The sequence below is a fragment of the Momordica charantia genome (genome assembly GCF_013281855.1).
Source record: "Momordica charantia cultivar OHB3-1 chromosome 6 unlocalized genomic scaffold, Mcharantia_2.0 BLBB01000006.1, whole genome shotgun sequence".
Taxonomy (NCBI): Eukaryota; Viridiplantae; Streptophyta; class Magnoliopsida; order Cucurbitales; family Cucurbitaceae; genus Momordica; species Momordica charantia.
This window is the reverse complement of record NW_028275164.1, coordinates 12,011,547-12,024,709: the sequence shown is the minus strand read 5'-3', so window position 1 is coordinate 12,024,709 and position 13,163 is coordinate 12,011,547. Positions and strand designations below refer to the sequence as shown.

The following is a 13,163-nucleotide window of genomic DNA, read 5'->3' as shown; positions in this document are numbered from 1 at the left end:
TTAATATAACAGGTTTAGGTGTTGGAGAATTGTGTTTTTCATGCATATTACCCATTGTTTGACCTAAGCCCTAGAATTTCCCCATTTCATATATTTTGCCCACTTGTCCGCCTGGCCTAAAATTAGTTCATGTAGGACATTTCAAACATCACATCTCTGGCACATAAGCATAAATACTACATAGACTTAATAGCCAACTTTCTCAATAGAAAACCATGAAAACGTACGAAATCAAATTTGCATTTAATCTTTTTAATTTATTTTGTTCACCTGATGTAGTACACAAAATTAAAGGTGAAAGTTTTAATTTGTCTCCACATTTTAGAGAGTTTCTATTCAAATCCATCTCCACCGTTGCAGTGCCCTTCCTCCCAAAGCATCTTGGCATCCGTTATTTTGGGTATTACCCTATGAAGCAAAGTCGATGTATGCTTAGGTTTGTGCAGTAATTATGTAAAATCATACATATGTTGGATAGATACTGATACAAAATTATAAATTGAACTTGCTCTTTTCGATTATTTAAATTGTCTGAAGTTTTCAACACGGCTAGATTATTTTGCTCCTTGAGAAGTTAAGAGGCTTGATAGGACAGCATGTCTCTCTACCCCCAAAGTTTAGAGTGGGATGATATTTTAGTAAGCCTTACTTAAAACTTCAGAAATAAATTATTTTATTTGTGACGAACGAGTAGTTATTTAGTTTATAGGAATCAAAGTCAAAAATTCGAAGAATGGATTTTTCTTTGGTAACATAAGATTAAATTGTAGAAAGAATCATGCGGAGAAATTTTTTTTAATGATATTCCTTATTAGTAATTAGGAAACCCCTATCAAACAAAATAAAAGCACGAATTATTTCTTCCGAAAAATTTGGAAAGGGGTAACTATTGTTAGCATCTAATTCATTATTTCACACTCAAAAGAAACAAAATTGCTTAAAAGAATGTACATTCGTAAGAAAATTTTACAACCACCAAAATAGTTATTTTAAAGTTCACAATCTAAATTCGATAGTTTTTTTTAGTACAATAAGTGAGAGTGGAAGGATTTAAACTCATAACCCTAGAGTCAGAGATAGGTGTCAATTACTACTGAGCTAAACTCATGTTGGTACCTAAAATCAATATTTTGAAAGTTTAGAAAATTAAAATGGTATAAAACCCAAAAATAAGAAAGAATCTGCTTTATTGGAGAGGTATCATCTTGCATGGATATTATATCTTTAAACTTAAAATTAAGGTGTAAATTGTAGAATCTATTCTCATTTAAGGCCATAAACAATTCAGAGGGAATATTAATGAAAAAGTAATATAATTCTCTTTTAAAGCTGTTTATCAAGTTAAGAATGATGACATCAAAATGTAGAAGTTCAAAATTGGGAATCATTCCGAAATAAAAATAATAGGGAAATATATTTTTGGTTCTTGAGTTTGAGTATGAGTTTCTATTTAGTCCTTAAATTTTAAAACTTGACAGTTTGGTCTCAACCTTTAGAAAATAATTCTAAATGGTCCTTGAGTAAAATTGACCGTAAAGGTGACATGACATTGCTAAGTTGGCAATTTTTAAATGATGTGTTAATATATATTAATTTTAAGTTACATAACTTTAAAATAATATATATTGACACATCATTTAAAAATTGACAATTTAACAATGCCATGTCACTTTTCCATTAGTCAACTAAGAGTCAACTTTACTCGAATACTAGAACTATTTCTTAAAGGTTGAGACCAAATTGTCAGTTTTTTGAAATTTAGGGTCCAGATAGAAACATATCCTTAAATTTAAGGATCAAAAGTATATTTTATCCAAAATAATAATAAATAATAAATAAAAATGAAAAATTCTCGTTCAATAAAAAGCCTTCATAAAACTTCTCTTTTATTATGTCTATCTAATATTTGATTATTATCGTTTGTTGATATTTTTAAAAAGAAATTCTTTAGATAAAATCCATCATTGTTGAACAAATTAGTAGTAGAACGAACAAAAATTTACTGCAAGTAATTATTCTTCTAAATTTTAAAAAAAATTACTGGCGTATTTTTAGTTAATGCATGTTTTATGTTATGATGATTATAATATTACATTCTTATTTGTAATGTAGGTAAACAACGTGATTCAACTCAAAAATTTTAGACAATATTTTGTCAATAATATCGAAAGAATATCATTTTTATCTTCATTTATTTTCATTTCAATTTTTATCATTCTCATTTCTTTACAAGTAAACCCAGACTGAAACGAAAGAAATTTCAAAAAAAAAAAAAAAAAAAATTGAATCAAATGCATCATGGAAATGGACTGTTATTATGACAATATAAGACAGGCCAATTATGATGGATAATTATGCAGTTTTCCCAAACATTTTCTCATAAATCCAGACAAAAACTAATTAAATGGTTTTTTTTAATATATAAAGGTAAGGATTTTAAATCGGAGACAAGTACCATAAAAAAATTAAGCAACGTTCAAAAAAAAAAACAATGGATTGGGTTCAAAAATTTTTTTGGATTGGCTTATTGTAGAATAAAAAATTTTGATTCGGTTCATAGGTTGAGAAACTTTGGAACCGACCTATATATATTTTTTAATTGACCTAGGTTTCCATTGTTCTGACAACGCCTCCCTCCATAGCCATTGTTTGTTTTCATGGAAGTAGATGCAACGAAGCAGTTTGTTTATAAATATTTAAGAAAATTCCTACTCTATCAACTCGGTCCCGAAAATATATGGGTTGGTTGTGCACTCATTCGAGTCTCTCAAATAGCAAAAGTTTCGAATTGGCAAAAAAAATCCCTCTAATCCAACCAACCCAACCCGTAACCATCCTATTGCAAAGATTCTCACCTGGCCTCATGTCCACCACCAATATTCTCCCCCATGACAACCACAGCCTCCTATTCTTGACCTTAAACCTCCCTTTGTTATAATGTATATAAAGAGAATCATTCTCCTCTCTCCAACCCATGCATGTGTCTCTCTCACAAGTTGTATTACTATTCACATCTCATCCGAAACCCAAATCTCTCTCTTTTGGAATAAAAGGGTTTTGTGCAAATAGTGAAAAAATGAAGGTTAAGAACAGGCAGACCTGGGTCGAAGCAGCACCATCCCCCTTGATCGCCCATCAAAAGCCTTCCATTTCTCCAAAGTTAGAGACCATTGCAGAGGAACGTCTGGACAACTCTCAAATTCTGTCTAAGATCACTTTTCTTCTTCCTGTTCTACTTTCTTTCCTCGTTTACTTTTCCCTGTATAAGCTAAGCAATTGTAATTTGTAGCATTCAATAATAACTGTTAAATTAGGAATTTGCAACATCACCTCTTTCTCCCTTTCTCCCCCAATGGGGAGTCTCATAATATCCGTTGGATGCACATGTCCCTAATAACCACTAAATATAGATTCGAAATACTTTTAATGATTTCTCTCTCATAAATTGAGAGATGTAAAACTGGCCTCCAATAATTCTCCCCATCAACAGCATTCTTAAACACAAAATGGAATGTGATGGACTCTATTTGGTTTAATAAGAAAAAACTCATTTACCAACCACTCATTGCAAATCTGGAATACATTCTTCTTCTAATCATCAAAATTTGGACTTCTAAAATGCACACTTCTGATCTTCTCTCATTGCATGGGGAGAGAGGAGAAGGGGAGTGGACATTGGATGAAGAGGTGAGGGAGAGCTAAGAGATGGTGTGATGAATGAATAATAGTAAACCACAATTCAAGTATTCCCTATAAAATTGTTGGGTGAGGTGAAGAAAGAAAAGGCTATGGACATCATCATGTTTTTTTTTTCTCTTCATTGGATTATCACTATGAGGAGTTTTTTGTTTCACACTTAAAAGGCAGCTTCCTCCATTCACTGAACCCTTCCTCCACAAAAACCGCCCACATTGTTTCTTTCTTCTGCGCTCCAAATGCATCAGTTACTAAAATTTCTTATTCAAAATACAGCAATTTCAGAGGATTATGGTACAGAATCATCCAAGATTATGTATATATAAGAGTAATATAGTTACACAAATTACACAAATGGAATCAAATTTCCTGCCTTATACAGAAGTGATTCTCCTCCAAGGTGAAAAGAATTACCTTTTTTTCCTATTCCTCAAGTCATGAAGGCAGTCATGAACTGAGAGAAGAGCGAGAGAGTAGTTTCGGATGCGGCATCTTTCAACTCCCTAATTTGAACGCATCAACAAAGAGGCCTAAGCACACGCCAGCTTTCCAGTAGTTGATCATCACAATAAAAGATTTCAACCTCCTGGTTAATAAAGGTGGAGGCTTCCTGTACATGAGCACACCAATCCCTTCAATGGCAGCAACCACTACACCAGCAACCAAAACATCCCAGTCACCCGTCTGCCCAAGAATTGTAGCAAGTGCATTTGCTGTGTAGAAACCCAAAAGAAGCAAAAATATCTTCATAGGGAAGTTCTTTCGTGCTGAGTTTAGCTTTTCCAGCAACTGTCGGGCGGCTGAGCTAACTAGCCTGCCTAATCGAGTACGACCGAGATTCGATTCATCGCCATCAGGGTTGTCTTCCCCACCATTTCTAGGTAACCCACTTGTATCTAATGCAAAGGCTAGCTTCCGCTTCCGGAGATGTCTACTCGTCTGGAAACTGTAAAAGTAACATCAGAAATGAAATGTTCATAACAGCATTAATGTGGATGTGGAATGTAGATAGAGAAAAACTGTTGTGCTCAACATGAATTTAAGCACTCATTTGGTTGCCCAAGGAAATATATGCTTTAGTTTTCCGAATGTTCCATAGCAAGCGCTTCCAGCTTCAGATCAGGATTTTATGGTTTAACACTTGTACAGCTTTTTCGTGGATAATTTGGCTTGAAAGAAATAGGAGAATGTTCAAAGACGAGGAGAAATCTCTTGATCATCTGTGGGATGATAAGGGTTCTTTTTGTCTCTTTGGATTCTCAAGTCAGAAATAATTTTGTAATTATTCTGTTTATATGATTTTAACTGGATGGAGATCCCTCTGGTAACTTTCTCCTTTTGAAACGGCTACTATTTTTATAGTCAAAAAAGGAAATAAATAAATAAAAGTAAAAAATAGGAACACATCAAATCTACCTTCTTCGAGGAAAGGGTGCAGACTTCAAGCAACGGGTTGAATTTTGTGCATTAAAGACAGCCGCGTAGCCCCAGTAATAAACTAAGCAAGATATATTGGTAAGACATGATCCTCTGGAGCTATAACTCTCTATTTTCAATAATCTGGACTGCAGAATCATGGCTCCCATATGGCAGGTGGTCATCTGGATACTGATATTGCCATTTACTACACAATCTTCCAATCAAAAGAGACTGCTTCAATACTGCAAATTAAAGGCAAGATCGAAACTATTCAGTATACACATTCAGCCACAAATCTGAAATTCAATTTTTACAATTTATCTCAATGAGTGGGATTATCAATATTTGAAAACCACGTTGCACACAGATAGAAAAACTCAAGTAACCAAAATGTAGGAGAAATATCAAACAATTGCGGTCTAGTTGGTCAATCAAGCAAGTAATTTGGCAGTAAATAGAACATGCCTTTGCAAAAGTCAGGCAAGACATAAATGACAAGAAAAAATCAAATGAAGTTTCAAGACCAAAAAAATTACCCACAAAAAATCTACAAGAAGCACTGAAAGCCATCAGGCATCATTTGGCACCTATAAATCAGCATCAAGCCACAGAAAGGGTAACTATTCCACAGCATTTGATTGCCATGGATTCAGAATGCAATCTAGGCCACACTGTAATGTGGGATTCACAGTACCTGGCTCCACCCGCACAAAATTCTATAAGGGGAAGAATGGTAATTACTGTAAGAATAAATACCTCTTCTATATGTTTTGATCATCATATCCCTTTTACTGTCGGTCGATCTGAACCTAGCTTAATTGGTGGGCATATATCCCCGACCAAAACATTGTCAGTTCGAATCCCCACCATTACATGTTGTACTAAACATATATCCATTTTAATGTCCTTATAATCCATTGAATGGAAAATCGAGCTAGCTTTCCTTACTAGAACCATATAGAAATACAAAACTGATCTAACAGAGATAGGGGCTAAGGCCAAACTAGCAATGTAGGAAAACCCAAAATAGAAATCTAAAACTAATTTGATCTAATAGAGATAGGATCAAAGGCCAAATCAGAAATGTAGGAAAACCCAAAATAAGTTTCCATTAAGCAAAAATCTTAAATAATTAATATGCTAATATGCCTAAATAGTAACTAATTGATTACAAACTGATCTTCTCTGCATTATCTACAGACATAAGATACGTCTTCTTAAAAACAGAAATGAAGGAGGAGAAAATAAGATTATCTAATGGTAAACCAAAGACTTCTAGATTTTCTTACAGAATGCGACATTGGCGCACATGAAAAAGAGCTTGAAATGAGGGGACAGCTTTCTTGTCGTAATAACTTATTTTTAAATGAAACAGAATTTTTCATCATGAGTATCAACAGCTAACAAAGGAACGGAAAACTACCAAGAAAAACAAATACAAGACTTTGAACCTAAGAAGCAGATGCGACAGGACACAGATACGCCATTCAATTACAAGACACATTATCCATTCAACAAAAGTTACAAAACAAATTTTCCAATACGAAGAAAGTTGAAGATGTCATTATAATAATTTAGATGAATGGTAATGTTAGGAAGTCAGAAAATCTGATGCTAATTTAGTGGAACATACTTCAAGTTCTAATTTAGTTTCATCGGCGGAAAAGGTGATAGACGGCGAAGATGAACAGTGTCCTGGCCGCAAGGCGTCAACGGCAAAACTGGCGGCGGTGGCGGCCGGAGGTGGTGGTGGCGGTGGCGAACGCAATCGGCGAAGGAAGCAGCGTGGGCCTCTTTCTTTTTCGTGGGTAGAGGGCAGAACGCAGAAGTCGTGCGTGGGTTCTTTTTCAGTGATTTAGGGCTTCTTTCCGGGAAATCGATAAATTTGAACTAAAAATGGTTGCTCAAATAATCAAATTACTGCATTTTGGGCTAAATTACGTTTATTTTATGTTTTTTAGTTTGGAAATAAGAATTTATTTGGCACTATGTTTCTGACAGTTTGGTTTTGAATTTTGAAAAATAGTCCTAAAAGTTCTCGGGTGAAACTTTCGTTCTTTACACCAATTAGGAGTGAGTAAGTATGGTCGAAAAATCGAGTCAATTGATCGAAATCGATTAAACCAACGTCGGTTAGTCTGTTTTCATTTCAGAACCGACTGGTCGGTCGGTCGGAAGCTACAGATTCCCAATAACCGACTAACCGAATGTTATAAGTGTAGGATAATTTTTTTTAATTTTTTAATACTTCTCATTTTTAAATATTATATTATATAATTTTAGGAACCCTTGGGCCTACCCCTCCCTCTGCTTCTTCTTTGCGCCGCCAGTCCACCCCCTTCATCTGCTTCATCATTGCGCCACCCAGCCCACGCCCCTTCATCTTCTTCTTCTTCGCGCCACCCACCCCTTTCATCTTCTTCTTTGCGTCGCCCAGCCCGCCGCCTTCATCTTCATCTTCTTCACGCCGCCCAGCCCGCCGCCTTCATCTTCTTCTTCTTTGCGCCGCCCACCCCGCCCCCTTAATCTTCTGCTTGCACCGCCCACCCCCTTCATTTTCCTCTTATCAGCGACGCGCCGCCCACTCTCCCTTCATCTTCATCTTCTCAGCATCGCCTACACCTTCATCTTCGTCTTCTTCAAAAAAAAAATTTATTTAATTAATTAAACCGACAGAACCGGCCGACCGGGTGCGGTCGGCCACAAAAATTTGAGTCGGCTTGTCGGTTTTCTGCAAGCAGAAATCGACCTGATCGGTTCGGCAGGGATTTTGGCCAAAACCGACCCCACCGACGGATGCTCACCTGACACCAATGGAATGCTCACGTGAAATTGTATAATTATTTTAAAACCACCATTTTTCTATTTCTTCCCTCCCCTTCTTCGTAACATATAGTTCACTTTCGACAAATTTCATCACGCTCTTACCAAATCGTTTCAAAATCCCTTTTGTATCTCTCTACAATTGCAAGCGGATTCCATTTCGATGTGACTTCGTGATTAAGAAATTGTTTTAACAACAATTTTTTTATTAAAAAATATGTTCGATCGGAGGGATTGCTGCACAAAATTTGAGGTTGCTTCTTTAGATGACTTTTATTTTGCTTCGAAAACACCCCAGAAAGAATAAAGCTTGAGTTAAAAATCAAATCAAATCAAAACGCGTTCATTAATATTCACAACCCAAATGAGAAAATTGGAAGGAAGGAAAAAAAATCCCAAAGAAAAAAGGTTCAGACGTGTTGTGTTCAAAAGTCGGATGAGTTGGCGGTGAAAACCTCCATTGCTCCGGTGGCCAGGCCCTCGTGAACCTCAAACCGCCGTGACTCAGTCCAAACAAAACCGCCACGCAACTCTCCGCAGTTGACTCAGAGTCCAACTCATCCCCACCAAAAATTCCACTGCACTGGAATCCAGTAATGCCGCCCCAGCCTCGAAACATGCTGCCAAATTGCACAGTATCAACAATCTGTTTGGTCTCCTAAGTCCAAAATGTTTGCTGACAATTTTTTAATTAAGAACTCGCATTGAAATGGAATCTGCTAGGAATCGTAGAGAAAAATGTAGAAGATATTTTGAATAGATTTGGTAAGAGCAAAGTGAACCGGACATTCTGTTGCCGGAGAAGGAGAGGGAAGAGGGGGAAGAAGATATTAAGTTTATAATTAGTTACTTTGGTTAGACAGTTAGGAAGTAGTTATTAGTTATTGTAGCAATTAATTTCTGTAAATACGTTTGTAAAGTAAGCTATATATAGACTATGATTCATAAATCAAAGCATGCAAGTTTTATTTACTCTCGTGATTCAATATGGTATCAGATGTAATATTCTACTCCAGGAGAGTTTTCTAGAGTTATTTCCCTAGTTAACACCTGTTTCGGTGGGTTTTCTCCTTCTCGCCACCTACCTTTATTGCATCTTGCCATGGCAGACGACGAAACACTCAATCCTACCGCCACCATTCCTTTGATGAATCAAACTCTTCTTGAACAATATAAATCCTTATTTTCTTCATCATTCTAATAACACAGGACTAATTCTAGTTTCTAATTTGTTAACGGATGAGAACTACACATCTTGGAGCAGATCCATGCTGATTGCTTTCACGGTCAAGAACTACACGAGAAATATACGCAAAGACCGGGTTCGATTAATCGAGCCTTCACTCTCGTTGCTCAAGAAGTTCAAACAGCAAGCAATTCTTGCTCCTTCCTCCAATTCCTCTATTCAGCAGGCAGCTTTTTTGGTACGAAACAATGGCCAGAATCCTTTGTATTCTACCTCCTCAACATCATCGGTGTTTGGGGGTAAACATACCCAAGACACGTGGAGGACCCTTATTAGTGTTTTGGGGGAACTGAATAAAAAGGATTGCCTAGGTCCACCTCAGCCCTATCGATGAGACCAGGCTCGCCCGTTATAAAAGGCTAAGTATGGGCACCAAGGTTCGACCTGACTGGGGTCCGACCTGCTCGGAACTCGACAGGTCCGATATGAGAAAAGACATATAACCGCCGGTCGTGTGTACTGTCAGATCCATCACCTATAAATAGAGGGCTTCATTTCACGCTCAGGTATCGAATCTCACCTCGAACTAAATACGGAATCCGATCTATACTGACTTGAGCGTCGGAGTATTTACCCTCTTGTGCAGGTCTACCCTAGGGCTCAGATCGGAACCAGAGACCGGGTTCGAGCTTGATTCGTGAAGAACCGTTGTGCCAACCCTTGCATAAACATTTGGCGCCGTCTGTGGGAATCCGAAAAAACAACCTAAGTCATCCCAACCTAAGAAATATACGCAAAGATGGTGCAGCCAGCAAACTCTGCTAACACGACAGAACGGAGGGGCTTGAACGCTGATAATGGCACTCAGCGAGATCTTGACGCGAGAATGGTCGAGGACCAGGTCCGAGCAGGACAAGAGGGAGATCTACCGCGCAGATCTGCCCGCCACGCGAACCAAGAGTTACCCCCTGCTCACCCGAAACCCTCAAAGGCCAACCGAGGCCGGGTTGGACCTCGAGAAAGACCTCCCGAAGGGCCAACCCGACGGCAGATCCTGAGGCTTTGTCTACTCTCCAGCGCGAGTTGGATTATATGCGCCAACGATTGCACACAATGGAAGAAATGTATGCTGAGGCAACGCGGGCTAACCGAACAGTGTCTCCCTCCAGGGTTTCAGGCGCACCTGGAAAGAACGAAGGCCGGGTTCCATCTCTCCACCCTGGCGACCGCGAGCCCATTCCCAACAATGAGGGGGTGGATTATAGCTTGCGGGATAACGATTTGAGAAAGCACCTCACCGATAAGAAGAAGAGAGCATCTCGGGAGCTGGAAGACTCCCCGTCCTACTCCCGAGAGTTCTCCAATTCAGACCTCAAGGCTCAATCAAAGTATAAGTCTCTAACACCAGAAGCTGTGATCACCAGGGAGGAGTTCGACCTGATGAAGCACAGGTTCGATGAGCAGGTCGAGGCGCTCAAGGCCAGGTGCGAGAAGAAAGAGTGTTCGTTTGACGATGGCGACCTGGGAGAATCGCCATTCACCTCGGACATCCTGGAGGCTCCAATCCCTCCGAAGTTCAAAACTCCCACCATGAAACCCTATGATGGGTCTAAGGACCCAAAGGACTATGTTGAGGTCTTCGAGGGCCTCATGGACTTTCAAGCGGCAACGCGCGCCTGTGGTACCGGAGACTGCCGGCCAGGTCGATCTCGACCTACTCCCAGCTGAGGAAAGAATTCATTAGCCAATTCTCTTCTCGGCATTACGATAGAAAGACAACGACTCACCTCGCCACCATCAAGCAGAAGGAAGGAGAGACGCTGAGAGAATATGTCACAAGGTTCCAGGAGGAGCAGCTAAGGTCGTGCACTCCTCCGATGATTCGGCCATGTGTTATTTCCTCACCGGCCTGGCCGATGAGACCCTCACTGTTAAGCTCGGAGAGGAGGCTCCAGCAACCTTCGCCGAAGTTCTACAAAAGGCGAAGAAAGTCATCGATGGACAAGAACTCCTCCGAACCAAGACTGGCCGACCTGAAAAGCAAATCGACCAGAAGAAGCTAAGCCAAGAGAAGAGGAAGGCTGATTCTAAGTCTAAGGACAAGGGATCGTCCTCTTCTAGCAGCAAAACCGAGTATCGTCGGTCGGAGATCGGCCATAATCGAAGCCGACTTACGAGCGTTATACTCCAACCACCATCCCCATCTCTGAAATACTTAGAACATCGAGGAAAGCGGGATAGAAAAGCTCCTCAAGCGACCTGAGAAGTTTCCAGGAGACCCAGAAAAACGCAATAAAGATAAATATTGCCGTTTTCATCTCGATCACGGCCATAATACGACAAATTGCTGGGAGCTGAAATGACAGATTGAAGACCTCATTCAAGACGGCTACTTCAAAAAGTTTGTTGGAAAACCAAGGTCTAATTCGGTCGAAAAGAAAGAAGAGAGGAAGCGATCGAGGACGCCGCCTCGGCGAGATGACCGACCTGCGGTCATTAATACTATTTTTGGAGGCCCAAGTGGGGGCCAATCTGGAAATAAAAGAAAAGAGCTAGCTCGCGAAGCCAAGCGCGAGGTGTGCATCATCAGGGAGCAGAGACCGACCTCCTCCATTACTTTTGACGATACCGACCTGGAGGGGGTCCACTTGCCCCATAATGATGTACTTGTGATCGCCCCTCTGATCGATCACGTCCTGGTCAAAAGAGTGTTGGTGGCGGGGGGAAAGAGCGATCGCAAATCTCACGAATCAATTCAAGAGTAAACGTATGCGGCGGTGGCTCCTAAACGAACTTCTCTCCGACCATTTTTGTTGAAAAGCGCATAGTTTCTCCTCAAAAAATGACCTCTCCCGTCAGGGAGGCTCGACCAGTAACCAATGGCGAAAACTCAAAAATCCATGGTTTCCCGGTAGAACCCTATTTCGCCCAAGTTGTTGCGAAACCGGGTTGACGACAACATTCTCACCGGGAATGAATGAATGATTCTTCTCTCTCGTTTCATCGGGAGACTTTGGATAACGCTGGCATTTATGGTGCTGTCCGAGTCGCGCAAGAGTCTTACCATAGGGACGCAAACATTTATTGTTAGGGGGGCTTGTGCTTGGTCATCTACTACCCAAAGATGTGATTTCTTCTTCTGTCTTAGGAATGGATGTACGATGGGTGGTGAAAGCGTGCATGAACTGACAAACTTGATTGACGGCATAAAAGAAAGGAGACGAGAGGAGCCCTAAAGAGGAAAGGGGCGGCATCTCAATTGTGCCCCCAATGCCATTGGAGCACTCTCTGATACAAGTCGTGGGCATAACCAATTCAGGGGCAGGTAGGATGACGAAAGGCTACTTCAATCTAGGAAACCGCAGCTCGAACAACAAGGGTACTATGATGTTCATTCAAGTTCGATCAAATCAATGGCTCATTCATCATCAGAAGAGGTTCTTTTGCACAAACAATATCGCAGAATATTCTGCGTCGCCGGCCTTCCTATTTATGGCCAAGTTTACGACGAGTACACTCCTTGGAATGAAGAGTTGTACGGCTTGGGATTGGAGAGGACCACCTGCGGGAGGATCAGAAAGATTTTTATGGAATGTCCTACTCCTGCCCGAGCTTTCCGATCAACCAATCCCCTAATTTCAGGGGCATCTCTTTCTTAGGTGATGGGGGCGCGTCTGCCAACATCTTGTCCCTCCCAACATATCTGGCCTTAGGGTGGACCAAGTCACAATTAAAGAAAAGTCCAACGCCTCTGGTTGGATTCTCTAGAGAATCGGTCTCCCCTGAAGGGTGTATCGACTTGCCGGTTACGATTGGGCAAGATAGTACACAAGTAACTCAGATGGCCGAGTTCGTGGTTATTGACGGCAGATCGGCCTACAATGCCATCTTCGGGAGACCCATCATTCACTCATTCCAGGCCGTCCCCTCCACACTGCATCAAGTCCTGAAGTACTCAACCCCGAATGGAGTGGGCACAGTCCGAGGTGAGCAATAGACCTCACGGGAATGTTATGCATCCGCGCTTAAAGGGTCGGTA

At 40.3% G+C, this 13,163-nt stretch overlaps 1 protein-coding gene across 1 annotated transcript; it reads right to left on the bottom strand.

The window, feature by feature from the left end:
- Nucleotides 1–3,936: 3,936 nt before the first annotated feature.
- On the bottom strand, nucleotides 3,937–7,029 carry NPQ7 (antigen receptor-like protein (DUF565)). The gene is made up of 3 exons (XM_022294263.2): nucleotides 6,749–7,029; nucleotides 5,113–5,357; nucleotides 3,937–4,642 (listed from the first exon to the last, which is right to left on the bottom strand). Exons 2-3 carry the CDS (start codon nucleotides 5,295–5,297, stop codon nucleotides 4,192–4,194), a joined length of 636 nt encoding a protein of 211 aa, XP_022149955.1. The 5' UTR covers nucleotides 5,298–5,357; nucleotides 6,749–7,029; the 3' UTR covers nucleotides 3,937–4,191.
- Between the last annotated feature and the right edge of the window lie 6,134 nt (nucleotides 7,030–13,163).

Bases quoted from the DNA above. Each gene is read 5' to 3' on its own strand.
- NPQ7 (XM_022294263.2), bottom strand. From the start codon at position 5,297: ATGACCACCTGCCATATGGGAGCCATGATTCTGCAGTCCAGATTATTG. The intron at 4,643-5,112 runs GTAGATTTGATG...TTACTTTTACAG, and splicing joins GCACCCTTTCCTCGAAGAAG to TTTCCAGACGAGTAGACATC.